Below are 24,245 nucleotides of genomic sequence, written 5' to 3'. Positions count from 1 at the left end.
CTCTGCTGAGACACAGCACTCATCCTGCACCACGCAGAGCCTGCAGGGACCGAGCAGCCTGCTGGGCCAGAAAGCAGAGCTGCAAGCAGACGCTGCTGTGAATGCAGTGGAGGGGAGGAAGGATTCTGCAGCCAACAGGGCCTGCCCTAAAGGAGTGAACTGCTGTGGGTCCCCGAAGCAGCACAGTGAGTGACACGCAGGTCCTTACGATGCTCGTCACACAGTTCTTGTCTCAGCTGTTTTTCTAATAGCCTGTCCTCTCCTCGAGCCCCATGGAGAAAAAGCTGATGTACTCCATGGCATAGCTGACAGAAACAAATCGATCACAACGCTCGTTGGTTACTGGTGTTTCTTCCAAGGAGACGTATATTTTTAATAAACAGAGAGTTGCAAAGAGCTCTGCCTTTGAGCCCTTCTTGTGGAGTCTTTCTTTGTGTGCCAGTTCTGCTTTCTGAGCTCAGCCGAGCGATTTGTGACAGCAAGCAGAAGTGCTGTAATGCGCTCACTGAGAGCAGCCTGGAAGAGAAAAGAAGAAAGGAAGCAGCCTTCCTCAGGTGCAGCCCTGCTGAGGTCACAGGAAAGCTCTCGTGTTGTTGCCACACCGCTTGATGTGGGTTGGATGACACCATCAGTGTCACAGGTTGAGTTGTATGGGGCTGGTTCTACAAATAGGGTTTATGTGCTGCTGTGTAATGGCTTCTGTGCTGGATGTAAAGGCAGCAAAGTGTGCGTGTCTAAATATACACGTGTGTGTATGTATATATATATATACACATATAGTCCCACTAACACAGCATCCTTTTTCAGCCTAACGTGTTATTTATACATCAGATGACAAAAAGTTGTAAAGACAACCAGTTTCTTCTGCTGGTATTTTTAAATACAGGGAGCAGGAGTGGTTGCTGGCAGACAAGTGTGATTAATGGGTATGTTGTTAGCATTCCTGGCTGAAGCTGCTGTGTCACCGAGCTCAGCATCTCAAAGGTGAGAGGGCTTTTGCTTTTTAGAATCTTGAAGGGTCTCTTTTCTGTTCCAAGTGCACACTTCTATCTCTGCAGCTGTGGTTCATTAACCCTGCAGTCCTCACTAAGCACAGGAGTGCCTAAGTGGGATGGTGATGGGAGATTATTTAATAATAGCTTTCTCCAAAGGTTTTTTTTCCCCATTGGTGCCTGATGTGCAGGCAGCTGAATGGCTGCATGCCTTACAGACACCTCTTCATGCTCCCAGTGCTTGGCAGCATCAAGGATTACTCCTCTCTGCCTTCCTCAGCAGAACTCGGGCACCTGCTGCAAAGAGGTGAAGTTATCGTCACATTAAAGCAGTCTCACTCCATGAAGCACCCTTAGGTACTCCTACTTCAGTGCCTTTGTATCCCTTCCCTCCCAAATGAAGGGCACGGTGTTTGACTTGGATTTTTTAACACTAATTAGAACCGTGGAGCTGTTTGGGTCGGTCAGTGCAGCAGCTGCAGGGGCTGATGATGATGGAGTGACTCGCAGCATGGGGCTGGGACACACTGGGCTGAGCGTGGTATTTCCTCCCTATTCTTAGTTCCAGTGCTACTACTTGACAAAAGCCTCTGCCCAATCCCCTAATGAGCTTCAGTCCTCTTCCAATTAACTTGATTTCTGTTTACTGTAATCACTTCAACTCTCCTGGGCTTGACCTGAGCACCAGTGGCCAACCCAGCCTCTCTTCTGCCTCTCCAGAACACTGCAGCCTTAGCACTGACAAATGCTCAATCCCTGTGGTGGGAGATATCCCAGCACATCCCCTGGGCGACGTTTCAAGTCTGCATTTCCCATGCTAGTCCAGGCTGCTGCTGCTCCCTAAACAGTTAAGAAGTTGTCAGATTAGTAAGAAAAAAAAAAAAAAGTGCATAAGTACTGGCTTGAGGCAGAGGGATTTGTGAAGTGCTGCCCTGGAGGACACATCTGCGTTCTCAGAGGCTGGGAGGAACACTGCACTTACAGAGCACACCCTGTAGTTTCCACAGCCATGTGCAAAGCAGGACCCACTGCTGCAATGCCACCTCCTGGAGCGATCTGCTCACACCTCAGGACAAGCACCCAGATCCTCCAAGCAGAAACCAAGCTGCGGCACAAAGCTGATCAATAAAAGACGTGAGGAGCAAACAGCACTGAGTTTGTTTTCCCTTCTATCCCTAATGGGACTACAGTGACACTCAGCCTAGTAAAACACCCACTGCACAGACCAGCCTGCATCTACACCAGCAAACTCAGCCTGCAAAGAAGGGTGTTTGCACACAAACTACCTGTTGGGAATGGTCACTGGGAATCCAGCTCATTAAGGTTTGATTCAACCTGGAGAGGAACTCTTGCTCTATTTAAAAGCTATGGTAAATATGAAGCCTGGAATAAACTGCACAATGCAAAACATGAGCAGCAAAGAGTTGAGAAGTACTGTTACTAGCAAGTCCATTCTGCTAAAGTCTGTAGCATGAGAGAGAAAGCAAACTGAGCTGTTAAAAAAAATATATATATCAAACAGTTCTGGCTGTAGGCAAAAAACACATTAAATGCTTGCTATCTTCCACTGGCTGTATGTAATTACCTACCTTACTTACTGGGCAGACATGACCTCCTCACCTGCCTGTGCAAGTCAGAACTGAGGGCCATCATTAGAGGCAGCCTGGCAGGCACTGCAAAGATGCACCAGCAGCAAGGAGTACCTGAACTGTATGGCATCCATGGTGCCCACGTTCACGGGATGCAGCGTGTCTCCAACACTGTGACTCCAGCAGAATTCAGTGTGACTGTTGAGGCCTGGCTTTTTAGGGGTTCAGAGGTCTTTCTCTGACAGACAGCACATAGTGCATTAAGAGCTGAAAACAGCTGCTTGCAGAGATCTAAATCTCAAGCAGCAAAACGCTTCTAGCTCTCTAGTAAGCAAGCACGAGGACCCAAAATGACAGTAGGTGCAGTGTCCCTCAGATCTTCAATCTCCTCTTACAGAAACAGCAGAAGAATCCACGTATAGCACAGATCAAACAAATGTATGCATGGCTAATCACATGAAAGACAGAATCTTCCATATTTACTTAGTTGGGCCTTGTGGCTTCTTACTCCCCACACTGAAAAGCAATCAGTGTGGATGTGCTAGCCATGACAGCTACCCACCTAACCTTCTAAATAGGCACTGATACCCTGAACCTGTGGTTTTTGTTCAAGCACCCTATCAGATTTTTTGGTGGCTCTGTGTTTTGTTTTGTTGTTTTTTTTTTTAAACTCCTATAATAAATACATTTAGCTGCTGCTACAACCCACAGAACTTAGCCTTCCAAAGCCTTCATTGGAGTGCAGTGCCCCTTTCTCCCATCCCTGTCAGTGTTATTTTCATCCCAGTCAGTTATTTTCTTCCGAAGGACTGGGCACATCAGAAGATGCACACACTCTGACCTTGTGCTCATATGCACTCACAGTGCAGCCAAGATTTATGCCCTGGAGGGGGACACCAAGATACGTCATGGAATGCAGTACTGAAAATAACACTCAGACCACTTCTTTTCCAACTTCTGAAGCTGCTGATTAAACAGCAGTGGTTGCACAGAACTAAGATCTCTTAACCTCACTCCATCATCCCTCATCCAGGCTGAATTTCAGATGAGATATATCACTTCAGGTGATCCAGCTGTAGTTGGATCCATCCATTTACCAGCCTTTGTTTTTATGTGGACCTGGGGGCACTTCATGCTGAGCTCTGACTGTTGCAGCCTGCAGTCTATAAAAAAAAGCAGGACATTGTAAAAGCTGTGCCTTTTTTCTGTGAGCTGGATAGCACCTGCTCTCTTCTGTTCTAAACTGTGATCCTGGCAAACAGCTCTGAATTCTCGTCCCTACTGAGATGGACTGAAAACTAAACCATCTGATAAATATTTATGCAGCATGGCAGCTATGGCATCCCAAGGAGACGCCTGGTAATGGAATACTTTTATCGTTCACAGTGCCACTTGCTACTAAAATCAGGTATTTCAATTAACCTGTGACACAACAGCAGAACCATCTCAAGAGAAACTTACGTATTTATTTCTGCTACATAGCTCCACAGAATGAAATTCTCCTAGAAGGAAACAATAACATGAATTCAATAAACACATAACTTAATAGCCAACAAGAGGGAGATTCTGGTTTCCTTTCCACTGTGCCCTCGTGCCCTTGCAGAGCTAACAGCCTCTTTCCTTCAGCAGGATGTTTCCAGCTCTCCTCCTTTTCTGCAGTTGTGGTTATCATTATTCCTCATTTGGAAGACACTCCTTTACTCTGTCCAATTTGTCCAGAACCTCACTATAAAGACCGATCATCTGGAGAATATAAGCATGATGGTTGTTTCAGTCAACAAGGATGTATAAAGGAGAATCATTCAATAGGTAATACAAAGTAGTGGCAGAGAACAGGAGTAGGGAAGTAGGTGGGAGCTTCTAAATCTAGAATCTTGGACTGAAGCAAAGATTTTGGCATAGATTGAAACACAGGGCTTTAGCTTAAATCAGTGGCACCTCACAAAGGTGGATTTATTTATACTGACATAAAGCACAGCTTATAGCTGAGTCTTATATCAATGAATGAACCTGCTCTTATTGTATTAACTGATGTGCTTAAAATAACACAAAGGTTGCAACCAGCTCCTGACTGCATCCATGTCTCGCACACGAGAGAATAAACCATGACTACATACAGCAGCCAGGCTGTACTGTGCTGCAATCAAGATAGGAGCACCAGCCAAAACACTGCAGAGAGCAGCTTACTTGTGACAAATTAAGAAGCAGCATTGCTGCTTTCTGCAGAGGCACTAGCTGTGAAATTTCAACCTCACAGACTAAAGAACAAGCTTGCAAATATTCATGCAACAGGTGATTTAAGTCAACTGGTACAGCATCCTTCCCTTAGTGAAATGAGGCAAGGTACAAGGAATTTCCCATAGTCACAAATAGCCTCACATCTAGCTGTGCAGTCCTGTCAGTAAAAAGACTCTGCATTACTCCTCCTACTGTGCATTAAATCTATTCTGGCCTCACTTGGAAAAAAAATCGATTTTGGTTCCCCCAAAATATGCAAAGCCAGGTTGGATGGAGCCCAGGGCAGCTGGTTCAGTATTAGACGTGGAGGCTGGTGGCCCTGCATGCAGGAGGGGGGTTGGAGCTTCATGATCCTTGAGGTCCCTTCCAAGCAAAGCCATTCTATGATTCTATGCAGGTGCCACACTGCTCCTGACAACCTTTAAACCATGGGTAGTGGTTTTCTTCACTCAGATCCATACCTTCACAACAACATTCCACTTCTTCCCCTCCACAACTGACTTCTACCACATTCAGCCCAGACATCCACTGCCATTCCTATTTCCATTTGCTCACACTTACATGTCCCTCATAGCTTTTCTTCAGTGATCCTAAATGATTGAGGAAACGCATTCCTAATCCACACCACTGCTCTGCTTCCTGATATTTACCAACGGTATACTGAAATATTCCTGTGTTCCAGGCTCTTGTCAGCAACCAAAGGATCTCCATCTCTGGATAACTATCCTGGAGTAGCAAATAGAACGGGAGAATGGTGGTGCTTCCCCCCCCCCCCCCCCCACACAAGGGACAACTCTTTCAGAGTTATCACATACTTCACTGAAACTTGGCCTTAAATATCTCTAAAGAAGCCTTACAAAAATCAAGAAAAATTCATAGTACAGTCATAAATATCCCAAAGCCATTTCTACTGAGGTAACTTCAGTGCATCTTTTACTGAAGAAGTCTAAGCTGCATCATATATGACTCTGCATAATGTTTTACCTACTAATTATTCTCAACTTGATGAAAAAATAAGTGTTTTAAATGTGTTCAGAATCATCTCCTAATCTCTTGTTTTCCTGTTCAACTTACTGTGCTGCTGACTACACTCAGAGCATCTTCAAAGTAGCCCCACACCTCCTGCAGCACACAGGCATCCAAGTCTGTCACTCCAGTTGGCAAAGAAAGATTAATCAAACTATGTAAGCAGTTGCTGGGAATCAAAACAGAGTGAAAGAGGAAATATTAAATACCACAAGCACAGAGCAAACTGCTACATTTTAGCACCTGCAGCACATTAAGTTGTGCCTCTCTGATTGCCATCCTGATACATCCACCTCTGTGCTTACTGCATTTGTATCTGTGCATACACGCTCCTGGCATCAGAGCTCACTCATACAAGCTGTGCAAAAAGAGACTTGAGAGCAGCTGTTCTGTATTTTAACTGCTGGGCTTGTAGCATTTTCATGGGATGCTACGCATGACAGCAAGGAAAAAGAGAAAGCCCTTTTCTCATTTCACCAACAAGAGCTAAGTGCTCAGCATCCTCACAAAATCAGTAACAAATACATAGCTTCTGAAGACAGTGTGAAAAGAGAGAGAGTAGCAATGGCTGCCTCTGCCCACTGGTTGCAGCACAGAACTTAGTAAGAAGGAAAAAAAATCCTTTATGAGACAGACCAGAGAGAGAAGGACACGCCTGGTTGTTTTTCAGATCCCACAAGCTGCAGCTGTTACAGAGCTGGTTACCCAGCAGAATAAATTGTGCATGTGCTCCAGAATCTTACTGCTAGCTTACACCTCATGGCTTTCTTCTCAGCCTTTGTCTTAATTTTTCTAGTTCACTACTTCACTGTTGCAGAGAAGCATTTGGAACAAACACTTCTATAACAAGAAACAGCCAGAAACACTTTCTAGATCATTTTCCTTCCTCAATAGATTCACTTTCTGTAAGTATGACTTTCAGAAAACGTGCCTAGCAAATAGGTTGCAGCTAACACACCTGTTAGACAGCCACACTTCAATGGTAGATTGGTTGGCCAGCAATTTAGAGGAAGTTTAAACATAAGCTAAAACCCACTTTTTCCACTTGAAGACTTTATTCCCTACCACATTTCAAACCACGGGCTCAGGGCAAACGTATGTGATAACACTAACCTAAATTTCACAGCATCAGTGGTGCTTTGCTTTCTGTAAAGGTTTAGTGCACTCTTCAGAGCTTTCTTACACAGTACAGGATACCGAGCTGGAGGTTCCATTGCTAATGCTATAAAATAAATTTTAAAAATTAAAGAAATGGAGAAGAAAGAAAAGATTGGAGCTAGACTTTTATTTCATGGTCAGCATTTGCTTATTGCCTGGGCCGGTCACAAGCTGGTGCTTCTCTCCTGTCTTCTTAGTTGTAGGCTCATCAGTGAGGACTACAAGCAGAAGCACAGCAGATTATCCACTGCTGCTTACATTCAGTGCAGTAACCCCAAAATAGCAATGGGCTCTACAGAAACAACTGTTATTTTGATTGTCTCCTAGGGCATGAAAACCTAAATTGAAAAATTAGGCAGGAGTGGGATTTGAGTACAGTTTTTCCCCCCACACGCATCTCCTTAAGACAACAGAGAAAAGCTTACACAACTCTATAGAATCCCTTCCAAAGTTGTGCCATGGTGGATTTACATTTTACACATCTTTTTTTGTTCTTATGCTATATTCTTAAGAAAGCATGACTAGAACTTTGTGACGAAGGTGTGGTATAGCATATTGAAGGATGATTTACAAATTAACTACACTAAGCTGAAAAAGCAAATCTAGCCAAAGTCTGCATCCTAAAACATCTGCGTTGGAACATGGAGCACCTAAGGCTGCTCTCTTGCCTTTGCCAGCTTTAGAACCTGTAAAATTTTATCTGAACAGCATTTTCCAGACTCGAGACTTATACAAATGTCTCAGGTTCTAGAAATTAGAGGACATCACAAATCACTGGTTCATCATCCACGTAACACAACGACATTGCAAAGCATAGATCTCCTAATACTGCTGAGATGCTAAGCATCTTTGTTTCAGGACACAACATTAAGCTCATTTTCTGCATGATGTACCATACACAATAATCCTGGTCACCTGAAATGTACAGGAAAGAGTGGCATAAGCTGATTCTCATGACTTGAACTATGCAAGAACAAATGCAGTCCTTACATGCAATGATTTCTAACGTCTTGATCTCTACGTGTGGTTGTTCCCATATTGACTCCATGAAGTTATTGAGTGTTGGATCATTAAGCTTGGATCTTGCTTCAAATTCATAGAGCAGCAACAAAGTGTCTGTTGGGTCTTTAGAAAAATCTCCTATAGGAAAGACAGATTTGCCTGTATGTAATGATTCATTTTCTTAAAGCTAAATTGTGTAGAAGGTCAATATTTCACTTCCAACAGGCAGGAAAACCATTAACATCCTCAGATTTAACAGCACAGAAAGTAGAACTGAGAAGTAGCTGTGGATGGAATCCCCAGATGCCAAATGCACAACCCCACCAACCCCACACTTCAAACCCATCCCTGAAATCTGGTTGTCTGCAATTGGCTAAATGTATCCAACCTGGACAAAAGTAATAGCTGCCAGGAAAGCCAAAGCCAGAGACAGGTAAAACAGATCACAGAACATCACTGCCTCAAAAGCTTATGAATGATGTTATTACCAACAGCTTTCAACTCTTCTAGAGGACTCGTCCTCTTTCTGGTAGGAAACCCTCAGGAAAGAGAGTGGGAGAACAGCAGAACCACTAAGGCATAAACCCAATAAAAATGCCAGACCAGCCTTTACTATCACAAAGACCTTGATTTTTACATTTAAAAGACATTCTCAGCTTCATCCAGAGCAACAGGCTTGCCCACACAATGGCTGAAGTCTAGAGAATAGAGAAGGAAGAGCCAGGCTACATTCCACAAACCTCTACAATAAAAACTCCCATCTAGTGAAATGTCCAGAGATATCCAGAGATAATCAACCCAGTGGGATTTTAAGGATGGAGATAAAGAGAACTCCAAATCCAGTCCATACAATGAAACTCTAGTTCAGAAACAATAAAGTCTGGGGAAAAGGGGGAGCAGCAAGTAAATTTTTTGACAAAACTTAAATACTAATGCATCTTCCAATGGAAATTCAGCAATTTTTGAAGCCTATCACTGAAAAGAAACCAGACCCCAGGTCAGACAAGGAATGCCTCATAGAGTTTTTCTACTGATGTATTTCCAAAAAGAGGAAGCATGTAGCCCCTAAGCTAACAGTCACACAGCATGCCAGCCATCACCAGCTGAAAGCCCTCCAGTCTCCCGTGATCAGTCTGAGCTATGCTGACTTGGAATTGTCAAGGAACAAAGGTGGGTTCTGACACTTGAGAACGTGGCAGTGGGCCTTTCTGTGTTCTCTAATGCCTTTCAAGGGAAGAGTCAGTAGAAGTTTTAAAGCCATCTCTTACTCCAGACTCCAGTGCAAATCTGCTACCAGCCTAATCTAGAGCAAAAAGCTTCAAGTTTCCTAACAGTGAAGATAGAAAAGTCAGTTCAGTTCACTCTAAAAGACCATTCCCCCTTCACAGCACCTGAACAGCAATGACATACAAAAAAGCCATAGTTGGCACTGTAAATTCTCATGCTATATTGTCACATATATGTTTCAGCACACCTCAGCAATGACAGTAGTTCCACGTGCCCTGTATTTTCAGTCAATACAGTGACTAAGTGTGCTGAACACACACATTTTCCAGCTTACCCGTTAATTTCAGAACTTTCCATATCTCTCTGCATGCCTGGAGATGTTGGAGAGCCTGATTCCAGAACTCCACCTAATTTACAAAAAGTTAAAAAGATATTTTTGTTATAGTTTTACAGGAAAAAGGAATATACAGTTCACAACTGACAAAAGGAGAGACTTCTCCATGTCTAATTATTTAATAAATGCAGAACCTGCCTAACATCATCCTCACCAAACTCCTGGGGGGTTGTGTTCTGTTTTCTCTCTCTTTTGTAATTACCTTCACTACTCAGGCAAAGCCTCTTCACACTGCAGGTTCTTTTACTTCAAAAAGGACCAATATGTGTCCCTAAGGGACATCATCTATTTTATCTATTTTCTCTCTTGAACATGCAATAATATTGAGACTAACAAACCACTGAATCCCACAAAACAAATTCCTTCGTGTCACAGTAAGGAACGTACCCTCAGAAAGATGTATAGGGAAAAGAAATTAAAAAGGTGAATTTTCTCACATCCATGAAACCAGATTGGTAACTACTTTCAGCAGTGGCATAATCCTAAAGATGCAGTAACTATTAGGCAGCAGACTCCTCACATAATAAGCAAGGTAGACTGAAGTTCCTTTAAGAGTAGGCACCATCACCCTTTGCTGATACAAACCTGTTCAAAGCTATTTAAGTCAATTGAATTACTTTACAGAAATCCAGTATTGTCAATTCACTGTATACTGATTCTACTTAATAATTATGGGAGGTTCCCATGCTTACACTTTCAATATCTCGTTCTGAGTAAAACAACCAAGGCTTCAAAAGCAAAAGTAAAAAAAAATAGTGACTGTTCATAACATGGATATAGATCAGATGAGGCAACAGAACAACACCCTACCTGCTCAGAAAGTGTTACTTCTTGTCTCCCCAGCTCCAGATCAATTGCAGCTGCCATTAACAAGCATGTCTTCTGAGCAATTAGAACAGCCTTGTCAGAGGGACAGAACTGGGACAACTGAAACAAAAATAGGAGCAAGTAATGGGAATTGTGCCTATATAAAGCAATTTGCATGCTGAACAGAGGATTGTCAAGTGTCTTCTATGACTTTTTCAGTACAAAGGGTACAGCAGTGTTGGAGTTAACAAATATATATACCTACACAAAAAGCACACTGTTGGTAGAAGTTCTGCATGGAGATTTGGACTCCATATTTCTCCATGTAGAATGTTTCTATTCATGATCCAGTTCCCATACATGAGAACAGAAGTACTTTAGGAAGATCTCACTGAAGTCTACATTTCTTACCATATTTTCAAGGATCAGATCGTAAAGTGTAACAGCAGTTACATTTTATATTCCAAGGCCATTTTTTTCTGACAGAATTGCTCCCTTCTCAGAGCACACAAGGGTTTCTCCAAGGAGATGCCTGATACACGGGTGTCACTTCTAACAGAACTGGACTGATGAAGTATTAGTACATACCTTGAAAGACAGCACAAAAAAATCCCTCATCTGTTCAGGGCAGTCCTTGAGCTGTACTGCTAAGTTCCAAGCTAACAAAGACATAAAAACTGAAGACTAGAATAAAAATCTTAGACATGTTACTGGTTATGCCCATCTAATCTCCAGTAATAGGCAGAACATATTGGGCAATTCGATTTCTTAATCAAAACATCACCAACAGGTCATTTAATGGCAAGGGATACCTATGCCATTATGATTTGTTAACATATCTTATTCCTGCTTTCAAATCTTGTTTAGATAATTTTATCACAATCACAATGTCCATTCTAACACACATTCACCCACAAGAGTATGAATTGCAAGAAGCATTTTCTTGTTAGTAAACAAGATCAGAATCTGAATAAAAATATTGACCAGTATTCCCAAGACAAGCAATTAAACAGAACCACAATCACACCATTCACCACTGATGGCAGCACATTCATCTGAGCTTTCTAATGCTGATTTAATCTGCATAAGAACATGCATACTCAGTATTTGTTGCTATTTTTTATTGCCCTTAGCAGTAATTTTTTTCAGACACTAAAGAAAATCATTGATATTTCCTATTTGTGTGATCTTGCTTTTGACTTCAGTAACATAATCTTGGTAGCAGAGGGCTAAGCAGGAGAAAAAATGTGAGCCCTGCATAGTTGTACCATGGGCACAAAGAGCTCCTGTGGTAAAGAGCAGTGCTAAAGACCCCATCAGTCATGCAAGTATTTGTCTGAGTTAAAATATGAGCTGTACCAGGCAGTTTCAGAAGACAAAAAATGAACAGACCAGTTAAAGCAGAGACTGCCAAAGGTGACACCTTTCATAATACTGCACCTTCAAACACTTCCTCCTTCCTTAAGATCAGGCTAAGTGGAGGTGATTCACTTAAGGTCTTAAGAGCGCAGCTTACCAACTCTTCTAAACCAGTGGGCTTCTGAAGTCCTTACATCTCTTGTCAAATTCTCCTCTGTGAAAGGCTCAGCAAGTCTCTGGTGAGCTGCAGAAAATGTGTTCTTAGGAGACAGGTTGCATTTTCTAAGCAGAATACAAACAATTCCAGGTCTAATAACTACAGTACAAATACCATTTTTTCAAAGCTCCCATGTAATCCCTGATGAAGGGTTATTCTCACAGCTTAAAGCTAATGATTGACCACAAAAGCTTAGAAAATAAACATCAGAAGGTGTCTCAGACAGCATTTAGGATAAGATATAAGGCTCCCAGTGGGTACTGCCTCTTCAAAGTTATTGGCACTGAAGCCTAATGCAGAGGAGTTTAACTGAACTTGCTCAAAAAGTTGGGTGGGGATTAAATTTAATAACTGTTGTTTAAGGGTTTTCTTCAAGGAACATTTATTTATTTTACTTTTTTGTTCATTCTCTTCTGTAAGTCACAGTCAAGAATAGCTAGTATAGGAAAAGTTCAGTATTTCATTAACTTCCCCAAGACAGGGGGAAAGCAGTAGAAAAGATTAATGAAATAAGGATTTATGTTGATGGGAAAGTCTTCTGTAAAACTCCTGTATGTATTCCAAAGCAAACAAGACAATTCTTTTCCAATGAATGGCACAGCTTAAAATTTTGGCAATTTCAGCAATTTGCTAATACTGCTTGAAGTTTTCTAAGCCTTCCAAGGCAAAAGAAAAACCAAACCTTAAATACCTCCCAAAACAGCTAAAACAGCAAACACCATCACTGGCATTTAATTGACACCAACAGGAAGCTGTGCTGCTAATTGATGGTCCGAAACCAAACTTCTTCCTTTCTGAAGGCACCAACTTTGCTTCTGCCACTGCAGTCAGAGTAGAGACAGACACCTGAGGCCACTCAGGCTGTGTGACTTTTACCCAAATATCTGTTGGTTGCATGCGTGGCCTTGTGAAGAATTGATCTCTCTTTCCTCAGCACAACTGCCTAGAAGAGCCTCTGGTCTGAGAGAGGCTGCCAAGCACAGGCTTTGCCAGGAATAGCACTCTACAAGTTTTCCATAGCAAAAACCTTTAGGATTGAAATCCAGCTGCCCAGCACTGCTGAATCACCAGTTTTAACTTGGGAAGCTGAGAATACGGACTGAAACAAGGAGTCAGTATGGACCTGATCGTATCATAAAACATTCACAGATGGAGGAACTACAGAAAAAGTAAACACAACAAAAACATACCCAAGGTCAAGTAAGTCAGCATCGACTTGATGTCTTTATCTCTAAGATGGAGGAAAAAAAAAATATCAGGTTTTAGATAACATTTGATTAATTTTCTTACAATAGAACACATTATTGATGTGGGAACTCAACAGCTCCTTAATAACAGACATGATCATTCTTCTGACAAATACATCAGGCGTTAGAAACCTCTGGCATTTGAAGGTGCAACAGGAGTGCAGAGGGCCTGCAAAAGATTTCAGTGACAGCAGTGAAGGTCATCGTAGAAGTATAGGAGATTTTCTCAGTCAGTAGGATGCAGTTAGGGGCTACAAGTGAATCTTCTAATCTCACTGACATCCCCTGTCTTCTTGCCAGCCAAAATCCAGCAGTACAGTTCTCCTCCTTCCATGCTATCACACTATCTGCAAAGTGGCCAGCCTTCAGCAAGGGAGGTCTCACTCCCAAGTTCTCACTCAGAACTTCTATAAGATATCTCAACCTTGTGTCAATGTTAAAAAGAATGCCTAGCTCATATTCCCATTAAACAATAAAACTGGAATGCAAAAAGCAAGTATTTAAAGGAAAGGTTATACAAGCAGATGCCCCTGTGTGACATCATTAGTTCATGGTGGGAAGTCATCTGGGTGGACTTTTAACTAGTAAAAAACTAATCTCTTGATTACTCCATAAGAAAAAAAAGTCCATATTACACTGCTAGTCTGATTTATCTGCCATAAGAACACATTTGCAGATGTACTCACCTTTTCTCTTCTTTTTCTACTTTTGACAACGTAAGACGAATCAAACATCTGGATGTGAGAAAAAACAACAGTGAAGAAACAATATTTTTTTCCAACAGTGTACTTTGCCCTCAAGTTTCAGAAAGGATCCCATTTTCTTCTTTATGCCATCAGTCCACACAGCTCACAAAAGAATTTAGTGCCAAGCTGAGAAAAATATTGTAATATTTCCCATCCTATTGCTTTATTTTATATACCATTTTGTTAAATCAGGTCATAGAAAGTAAATAAACGTACTTTCAAAAAAGTTTCAAACAAAAAATGGAAAGAATAGGTTTTTTCTTGTAGTATTTGTTTTTATGTGTGATAGAATATTTCAAGAAGAAGACATCACTTCACCACAGGATCCAGATGAACTGGTATTTTCACCACAAGCATTGCTGCAATCTCAGTAGAGTTGCTGTTGGTCATTTGTTCAAATCACAATGAAGTCATAAACTCAGAGCTTGCCTGGAAAAGGCTTGAAATGTATACAGACTCCAGGAGTCTGGGCCTGAGGTACATCCCCAGCACCAAAAGCACTGCTAACTAATCTTTCATCCGCTCTGCTTTCCACCTTCAACAAAATCATGTATGTTGGAAAGAAACCAGAGTTCTGTTTCCATGTAAATATCTCAAATCCTCACTTTAAAGCTGCAAATATTTGTTGGCAGTCTTGTGAATGTTCAGACAGGTGCTCCAAAGCTCTGATAGCCACAACTTGTTGATCATTCTGGAAAAAAAAATAAATTAAAGCACAATTTGTATAAAGTGTTCTTGCTCAGTTTCCACAAAACAAAACAATGGAGAAAAAGAAAAAAAAAGAACAAAAGATCCTGCACAGAGTTTCTCTCAGAGCTGAAAGAAAACCATAAGGAGAGACACAATTCCACGTGCAAAGAGCCTAAAGCAATAAGGGGATCAGTACAATCTGGCAAGCACTTCATGCCTTAGAATGCTACACAGCCCTACAAAGCATCCAAAAGCCTCCTCTACTTCTGCCACTGTCATCAGTCAGCTCAGGCACCGTTGTCACTGATCAGTGACTGAGGCAAACAGAGGGATAAACGATTTTTCAGTCCTTCATCATTGCCTTATATAATTTTGTACAAAGGTTCCTCTAGCATTGCAAAGACAAAATCCCAGGGGTAGGAAAAAATGTAACATTTTGCTGAAGAGAATTTTACAGAAATACACCATGACATTTCTAGATACTAACATTTACAATTCAGAATCTCTTGTTTTCCAGAAAAATAAGTATATGTTAAAATAACAGTTTATTCATATATGGAGTCAGTTTGCACTTTGTTTTACACAACACATCTCAGAGCAAATAGTGAGACTTTGGTCACACAAGCATTAAATACTTCAAAATGCATGAAGTAGAAATACTAAAAGTAGGCCAGGCTACAGAGGTTACAGCTGTCCTACTTATAGGAAAAGGCAAAATAAAGACAGTGTTATCTGTTCTACCTCTAAAGCAATTTGGGCAGCCAAACTCAGGAGGTTAGTGCTCATACTTTCATCCACTATCAGCTTGTCTTCATGTTGAGATGGCTTTTCAGCTAGCTTCCCCATTTCAATAATTGCTTCCACAGCTGAAATATACACAGAGAAAAAAAATCAGTTGTTGGGGTCTTTTTTGTTTGTTTGTTTGTTTTTAGTGGAAGCAATGGGAAGGTGTAAAGTTCCAGTTTTAATAAGGCTTTAGATGCAACTTACAAAAAAGTAAAATTACAGCCTTTCATAAGAAAAATCAAGACAAGAAAACCTGACCACACCAGCAGCTCTCCACAACTGTGCATTTCTTCCTAGAGGGGCCAAAAAGGCATTCTAAGCTCCTAGTCTAAGGAAACAAGGATGCCACACAAATGAAACTGCATCTCACATATTCTAAATTTTGCTCTGCTAAATATCTTTTTGTTGCAGAAGACTTTCTTTAATCTATTGTCTGGGCATGCTTCCAAGCTCCCACATCTTGGTTCATGTTAAGGCTGCTGCTGCTTTTGTGCTCCTACTGTGCTGTGGTTCCCACTCCGTATTATATGAGCAAATTAGGCTGTCATTTAAAAGACATATAGAGAATAATTAATCAGCACAGAACTCATTGAAGAATGAGATCTGCATGTTACTCTGGATTCTAGTTAAGTCTATAGACTATATTTCTCAATTTTAATTATTTGAGCTAAGATTCTCATTAAGATATGAAGTGGCACAAGAAAAAGTCTACAGACATATGGCATTCTGTAAGTCATCTCAGTCAGCTCATGTATTTTCTGGTAACTTCAGGCTCTGCTTGACCAGAGAAATCAAGAGCAGTGACAAAGGTTCATCTAGCTCTGTAGCATTTTTCCAGCTGTACATACTTATAAAAGAACATTAGAAATAGCAAATCAACCATGATTCTCACCCTGGGATGCTGCTTTAGCTTTTGCCCACAAGATTAGAGAATTCCTAGCCAAAGACTCCACCCAGACAATATTCCAGCTGTGACAACAGACTCCACACATATTACACACTACGTGTAAAACAACATCCCCCTATGACAGCTCAAAATCCACAGCCTGACAGTTTCAGTGATTTTATAGACACTTCTCCTATCTTCTCTCTATCCTGTCTTTCCCAGAATTAACAGCCTATGTCTGCTGAGTATTATCTACGACACTCAACACTTCTGATTGTTGTAGTGAACCCTTTTGCCTTTCAAGTTCTACCTTTATCAGTATCATTCTCCATCACTGCAATCTTATAGACACTGAATTGAGTAAAGATGCTGTTTGGATCACACCTTTCTGCTTCTTTAACTGCCTCTTTTGCCTATACACAGAAAAGACAGGAATTCAGTGCAGTGTTGCAATAGGAGAGAGCTAAAAATTGTAATGGTTTCATTACAGATGTTTATACAATTACTGTACAAGTTTGGTTTGGCAACAACCCCCCCCCAAAAGAGAAGTGATCAGAGCAGAAGATAACACCAAGGACAGACAATGATTGTAAGGAGGAAGAAAGCAATTCCTCAATTGGAGCCACAGAATTAGAAAGCAGAAGAAGCACTGAGAATGCTGAAAGATTAAACTTCCTTCTGCCACTTTGAACTGTGAAGTTCAACATCCCCAAATCAGAACTTAAACAGGTAATGTACATGCACTGCTCTGCAGGGCTGAGGGCTAGCACTGCGTGGAAGTTCTAGTGTGACAAGTCAAATGCTTTTTCTGCTGAGGCTCATCTGTCCTGAAGGGAGGATGGCCCCTAATCTGAGAAGAAACCTGATACTGGGAGGCATGCTAAGACAACCTGTGCATTGTTTCCCCTATTGCAATGATGGGTGATAGAAGAGGCCCCCGAAGCAGTGAAGATAACCAGTGTATCTCTCAGATCCTCTCAATGCAAAAGAGGTACAGGAACAAAAATGTAAATTAAGTCCAAATGATATAGCTACAAAGACAAAAGCAATGTAATTAAATAAATGTACCTTGTCAATTTGTTTCAGATGAAGATAGCAAGAAGCCATATTTCTCTGCAACTTAGCCAGATTCTGATCTATCTGCCCAGGTGTATAGAAGCTGACAGAATAGTTGTACCAGTTAAGAGCTTCAGAATAGCTTTTTGCCTAGGAAATTAAAAAATGAAAGGAGGAGGCATGATTAATTGGCCTGTTTCCTAAATTAAACAAAACCATCATAGGAAATGAAAGATTCAGATAGTAAAGTGGTCTTTTTCCCAGAAGAGCAGCCACTGAACCCACAGCACAGGCACATTAGTTAGGAGAAGAAATATTTTACCTATTCCTGCTATTCCACTACAGATGTCTTAGTGTAAGGAATATTTTAAGGTTTTCTGAACTCTTCCCAGGGCACAACCAGAATGGTGGGCTGCACAGGTTCTGTGGCTGATCCATTCTGATATTAACTGCTCCCATTTACAAACCTGAAGATGAACCTACCTGAAGCCTGATGTTTTAATGGAAAAGAGCACCTTTGAAAGTAAAACTATTTCCAACTGGAACAGGGATTTTACTAACAACTTACCCTCTATACAAAGCCAGACATATCAAAAAAGTCAGAAAAAGATCTTCATTTTCACTCATACAAACAACAACACTGCATGGTTCCAAACCTCATAATGTTTGGCAGCTGTGTCCCACAAGATGATGTGCAGTCGGTTCAAGGTTTCAGGCAATAGCTGTTTCCCAGTATAGTGACCTGAAAAGATACTGCAAGTCATCACTTTACAAGAACTTTAAGAACCACACTGAGAGAACTACCTATGAGCCATCTATGTTTAAAGCAACTGTCCTGTTGCCTAAAACAAGAAACAAAAACACAGCAATAGCTTCATCCAAGACCCACTGCTCCATATCCCACTTCTGGAAAGAAAAAGTAGCAAGCAAGAGAATAACTATTGCCATGCTTTAATGATGACAGCGTGGCTTTTGCACCTAGCTAAATGCTACATAAAGCAGTCTGATTTCAAGCAGATATCACAGTCAAGAAGCACGACTGTGCTACAGGTGCAAAGGACCTGAAAAAGAACCTGTAATTCAGCTGCTCAAACAAGGACATGCAATCTGTTTTAATATTGATATACAAAAATACATTGAGCTGGATGGGCAAAGCATTAACATCACATAGAATTTCTAGCAAATGTTTATGTTCCCACATGCATCAATCTCACACAGCCCACACTAAGAAGAAGGAACTGTTTTAGCAAGAGAATTTAGCCTTAAGCTTTATCATAACTGTCATTATGGAAGTTGAGAGTTGCCATGCAAAAGAAACAGAAGGGAAGGTAGACACAAACAAAAAGAAAAATGAGAGTATATGAAGAAAATAAAATCAGAATTCAAGGCTAGCCAACAAAACGTAGCTTTCAGTAAGTGGCAGCAAAGCAGGGATACAGACCTATAATAATTTCTTCAACCTTTTGCTTAGCAAGCAGCTCCCTCTTATTCTGCAACAAGAACTCGATGTAGAGCAGGGTGACTTTTCCAAAGTCAGGTGAAGCTTCAAATCGTTCAGCAACAGATTTCAGAAAATCAAAGCCAACTGATTCCCTGTTCACATTGACAGAATTTTAAGAGGCTGCACATAAGAAGCTGTTAATTTTCCATTCTGAAGAGTAACATTCACACCATTCAGTATGTTTCTGATTGGTATTACTGGCACACAACCACACTGACAGAGTCAATCAAGGTATGAATGCACCACAGTTCATCTATTCTGTAGTTACTTCCTATTAGCACATGCTTATTCTACAGTATTCACAAGATAACTTTCATCTCACAGTGACAGAGTTAGAAATTACTACAAGATAGAAGTGCACATGTAGGTAATCACAATGGAGCAGTCCTCAGTGTGAAATTTCGTGCCTTTGTGTTGCAGTCTGTCCACCCTCACACTGTTTTTCACTGGGATTCCTAAATCTTTAATTCTCACTGTTGGTTAGCTAACAGGAAAGAAAAATACAATTCCAGACCTACGGCAAATACTAAAACTACACGGAGATGATCTTGATTTTTCCAAAGCATGGTTACAATATTGCAAATCACCACTAGACATTGTTTCTCACCCTGTTTTGCTGTTGTGCCAATATGTATCACCTTCCCACTGCGCAGATAGCCTACCTCTAAAAACGGCTTCCCTGCCTCTGCCAGTTCCTACTTAAAGGGTCACTACAAAACAGATGATCTTTGCTTATGGAAGAGCAGCTGCAAAGCCCAAACGTTGTGTTCACTGCATTTAGTGGTGCTTTCATACCTTCCATGCTCCAGCAGCAGTTTGGCAGTATTCAAACAAAAGTCTAAAGACATCTCATGGCGCTGGAATTCTGCAACAGCTAAAAAGAACACAATGCTCTTGAGATTATTTAATCAGCTTAAGACACGTGACAGCTCAATGTATGGCCTTACAAATTCTTTGGGGGAAGAAAAAAAAGAATATAGTAGTTCTAAAACCAAGGAAGAATAAGACACATCAGCTGTGTTTTGACTTTCCTTTCTCTGTCTCACAATTAATGTAACACTGCAGAAATGTGACAGGCTGACAGCCCTGGTATTCTAGCCCTGCAGTTCCTCTGCTAACATTGGCTGTTATGGCCAAAATGCCAAATCAGAATTGTGACTTTAGCATATGAAAATTCCTCTAGAACACACAAGAAGGAGATGTTTTGTTTTCTTTTCAATCCATTTACTCAGGCTGTCCAGTTGGACATGGAATAGCATCACCTTCCCATGGCAGCTATACAGAACTGTGCTACCTGAGCTGATGTCTTCATCTGATGCTCCACTTTTAAGAAGAATTTTAACTTTCAGAAAAAACCCTGCTGGATGCAAATTCTCCTGCATAGGGAAAAACAATCCATCACTTGGATATTCTACTGTTTGTAGAAATCGAGGGCAGAACAACAATGGGAACAAATAGAAATAATGAAGGCTTTCTACTACAGCTTTCATTAAAATACTGTATATATCAAACTTCAGAACAAAATTTTTCTTCTAGTTTCCCATATATTACCAAAAAATCTACTATCAAAACACTCTTCCATTTCAGAAAGTTTTCTGAAGGTAAATACAGAACACAAACTGCTTAGACGTAGCAGGAATGTATGATAGGAGTGGTTTGAATGCACTGCCACTTACCCTGACCTCACCAGCATCCTCATCACCCCATCTGAAAGCTTTACCACTATGTTGAAAACTGAATTTGAGCTTTCACTTCCAACAGGATTTTATACTTACAATTTATTTTGTGTGAATCAAATAACAGAAGTTTAAGAATAGTCAACCAACAACAAACTGAAAGGTTTTGAATTTAAGTTTTTTTCAGTAAACTGAGGACACAGAAGAATAAAATTAATCCAGTTCCCTACATGGCAAATGGAATTTCTTTAAGAGCACAGTAGCTGCTTAGAGGTATATGAACTTTCTTCAGCTACAGTTCTTTTTTCAGGTTCCTGAAGAAAAATAGTCAAGCTAGTAAGGCAAAATAGTTAAATTAATTGCTTAAAATAAGGCTGCTTTTTGCACGGAACTCTCTTTGCTACTTGCTCAAACATTTGTAAAGGTAATGAAATGGGGACTCAAAATGTAGTATGGGGACACCCACTGTAAACCAAAGTCAGACAGTTTCCATGCCATTTAGTCACACCACTACCAGAGGGTCTCACTGTTAATAGAACCACAGGGCAGCAACGCTGCTCTGCATCTACATACTGAGATACTGTGTTTCTCTAGGAAGGTACAAATATCAAAGTGTATTTAGGAGCAGGAAAAGCAAAGTAAAAACACCTCAGTCTATAAGTCAGCTGATTTCAAGGAAAACACCAGTGGTCTATATCATGTTAGTAGATGTTAATAATGCTTGAGTTTCAGTTATTGCACACCATAATTATAAGAGCACATCACTACCTCGTTTGCCAAGTTGATAGCCTTCAGTGCCTTGTCAAGATACAGACTGCAATCCCACTCAAAATAGGCAGTAGCTAACAACCGCAGCACTTTTGCCTGGAAAAGAAAAGAAAAAGTTCAAATCCAATCTACACAGCAGGAAGAACACAGGAACACACACACAGACACAAAAGGCTTAAATTTTAAGGCCATGAGAAATAAAGCTCTCTCAGTCAAAAGAATGTTTGTCTGGCAGCAGACTTATGAAGTGAGTGCTCAGCTCCAAAGCCCGAGCAGCAGAGCTGTGTGTGGAGTCCCGACAGGACACGAATCAACCAGAGAGCTCAGGGAGCAGAAAAGTAATGAGGAAAGTCAGAGATGTGTTTAAAAAGAATGAAAGAAGAAATTAAATGAACAAGAGTTACAAACTTTAAAAAGAAAAAAAAGACATACAAGAGAATGGCCTTCAAACACACCTCAGAAATGACACAGATGTATGTAATGGTGATTTGAAAGAATGGGGAGGAAGGAAGAAATGATGGCCTCTCAGAGCCTGAGTCTTATTTTCTACAGTTAAATCTCTGTGAAATTGTAGATTCAAACATGATTAAGAGCACTTAACAGTGACTCAGCTCTCAGACCAATGCTCATAGCAAGGAGATCTGCAGCTTTGCCAAACTTCGTGGCAGACAGGACTATACAAGAGGCCACAAAATGATTGGTCAGATTTGGCACAGTAGAAATAGCTGTACTGGAGTTATGGTAACAAAACCCTCCTATTTGCAAACAGCAATTTCTCTATTTCTTACCTGCATCTCTTTCCCAATAGAATTCTTCATGTCCATCTTCCCAATGTCGTAACTCTGGCTACCAACAACAAGGGAAAGTTAAAATTACATGTGATGACAGGGATAAACTCAGCCAGTCTTCTGATACGTGCAGCATTCCTATCCTTCCCCACCTCTGAAGCACTCAGAAACCTCATAAATCACACAAACCAGCCTCAGTACTCCACCTTACAGGAGAACTGATTCTTTTTTCTGAATCCTCATTTTGAAAACTGTACTCAATCACTGCCTTCAACCTATTGCACCACATTCTCTAGTATCTCCCATTTCAGTGGGCTCTGTCACTTTTAGCTAAAGGTGTTTGGAGGAGGTAACTGCTCTCACTCTCACCTGACAGATATTACAGTCATACACAGAAGGTGGTTATGACCCAGTCTCAAGATTACAGCAAATCAGTAGCACAAAAACAGGACCTGGAGGTCACAACTTCTCACTCATTTCCCGAAAGTTGAATGACAGCACAAAGGACCACCCAGGGAAAACACACTGGTAATTCCACGAGAGATTTGATGTCAAATGGTGCAAATTAAGCACTGTTAAAAACAGGACAATTGTTTCCTAATCTCATACAGCATCTTATCCCACTAGATGGAGCTAAATCTCTATATCCAGACAAATATCTGCTCTTGGTAAAGCCTTATTTCCTCCCCAAATTTTGTCCAGGACTCGTTATTTAATTTTCCACTAGAACAAAATATAAAATAATTTCCAAAGCACCAGCTGTAATCAACTCCAAGCATTTCTAAAAGTACTCTTTGATTGCATACGTGACCATAACTATCTTGAATTAGATGTGTTGGCATTTGTTTCCCTCCTGGGTATATAAAACAAAAAGAAGAAGAAGAAATAAAAACAATTCTCCTGCCCTTGGTATGAGGATACTTTTCCTGACAGCCTGAAGTTTTCTTCCTTAGCAATAACACAATACTTATTGGATGCTGCCCAAACCATCTCTAACTGCTCATCTTTCACCTTGACATTTGTGTCTCTCATCAGTCAAGGCTTTGCTGTCAGTGAAGCAATTTTCCTTTCTGAGAAATTCAAATATTCCTTAAAAATAAATCTATTTGAAAACAGAAAAATGCTTTCACGTTTTTCTGCTTTTCAAATTCCATCACTACTGTGTACAAGTGGCCTCTTCATAAAAGCAATCTATTTGGAAGGAGCTTTAAGGAGAACAACTTCCACATGGAAAGAAGGCTTTCATTTTAATGACATGAAAATCAATGTGGAAAACAGAGATAAATGCTAGGCAGGAGAGTACAACAGGCACTGAGTGTTTGCTCAGCCAGTATGGTTCAGTGAAAATCCAGTGTTCCCTTATTTCCAATCAACCTTCTGCTTTCCCTGGCTCCCTCCTCTCCTTCACACAGATTTTTACCTGACAAAAGTAGATTTTTACATGACAAAAGCAACTTCGGTTACCTTTTCACATTACCTGAGCCAAAAGGAGCTCTGCTCATACTTCTTACAGTCATAGGTTTCCACTCCGAAGTTGTAACAGAGGATTGCCAGGTAACGGGTCTGCAACAAAAGGCTGCTGCTTCTACAGTGTTCTCACAGACACATCACCAGATCTGTGGCACTCAGCCTCACGTTCCTTAAAACACTTCTCACTTTAAAGATATCCGCTGTGATCACTTCTGACCTTATTTGATAGGGTAGTACTGAACATGACTAAAATCATATGGTTCTGTGGGAAAGTGAAGTGATGTGAGCCAGTTCAGGACATGCAAATCAGAATTCTTCAATGAAGCTGAATGCTTCTACAAGACGCCAAGCTGAAAGTTCTAGAACTGTGCAAAGCATACAGAATAAAACCTGAGAGGAAAAACTGGAATATTACAACTTCCTTTACAAAAATGACAAACGAGCTTTAATTTTGCATCGTTAAATGAATAGAACTCCACCTCCTGCATGATAGCCTCTTTTCCAGCACGCACCTTTGCATTATAAAAGGATGATCCACACCACCAGTTAGAGGAGAAAAATGTGTTTGAATGCTTGGTTATTCAGAGCACTGTTGCTTTTTGCTTTATCAGTCAGGCCTGAC

The 24,245-nt window shown here is 40.8% G+C and overlaps 1 protein-coding gene across 1 annotated transcript in view; it reads right to left on the bottom strand.

The window, feature by feature from the left end:
- Positions 1–524: 524 nt before the first annotated feature.
- Positions 525–24,245, bottom strand: part of TEX11 (testis expressed 11) — a 30,488-nt gene continuing 6,767 nt past the window's right edge. Inside the window, exons 8-29 of the mRNA XM_085230701.1 lie at positions 23,631–23,716; positions 22,154–22,211; positions 21,366–21,461; positions 20,216–20,297; positions 19,717–19,795; positions 18,862–19,013; positions 18,077–18,162; positions 17,433–17,570; positions 16,675–16,777; positions 15,434–15,558; positions 14,608–14,693; positions 13,943–13,990; positions 13,200–13,240; positions 11,950–12,036; positions 11,022–11,092; positions 10,437–10,553; positions 9,567–9,639; positions 7,994–8,143; positions 6,959–7,067; positions 5,894–6,014; positions 5,381–5,545; positions 525–4,324 (exon numbers count right to left, since the gene is read on the bottom strand). Of these exons, the coding sequence (XP_085086827.1) occupies positions 4,253–4,324; positions 5,381–5,545; positions 5,894–6,014; positions 6,959–7,067; positions 7,994–8,143; positions 9,567–9,639; positions 10,437–10,553; positions 11,022–11,092; positions 11,950–12,036; positions 13,200–13,240; positions 13,943–13,990; positions 14,608–14,693; positions 15,434–15,558; positions 16,675–16,777; positions 17,433–17,570; positions 18,077–18,162; positions 18,862–19,013; positions 19,717–19,795; positions 20,216–20,297; positions 21,366–21,461; positions 22,154–22,211; positions 23,631–23,716 (2,145 nt within the window). The 3' untranslated portion in view covers positions 525–4,252. The remainder of the gene's footprint in view (positions 4,325–5,380; positions 5,546–5,893; positions 6,015–6,958; positions 7,068–7,993; positions 8,144–9,566; positions 9,640–10,436; positions 10,554–11,021; positions 11,093–11,949; positions 12,037–13,199; positions 13,241–13,942; positions 13,991–14,607; positions 14,694–15,433; positions 15,559–16,674; positions 16,778–17,432; positions 17,571–18,076; positions 18,163–18,861; positions 19,014–19,716; positions 19,796–20,215; positions 20,298–21,365; positions 21,462–22,153; positions 22,212–23,630; positions 23,717–24,245) is intronic.

The sequence above is a fragment of the Meleagris gallopavo genome, chromosome 9 (genome assembly GCF_905368555.1).
Source record: "Meleagris gallopavo chromosome 9, MGAL_WU_HG_1.1, whole genome shotgun sequence".
Taxonomy (NCBI): Eukaryota; Metazoa; Chordata; class Aves; order Galliformes; family Phasianidae; genus Meleagris; species Meleagris gallopavo.
The sequence above is the reverse complement of the archived record's forward strand: the minus strand, read 5'-3'. Positions and strand labels throughout refer to the sequence as shown.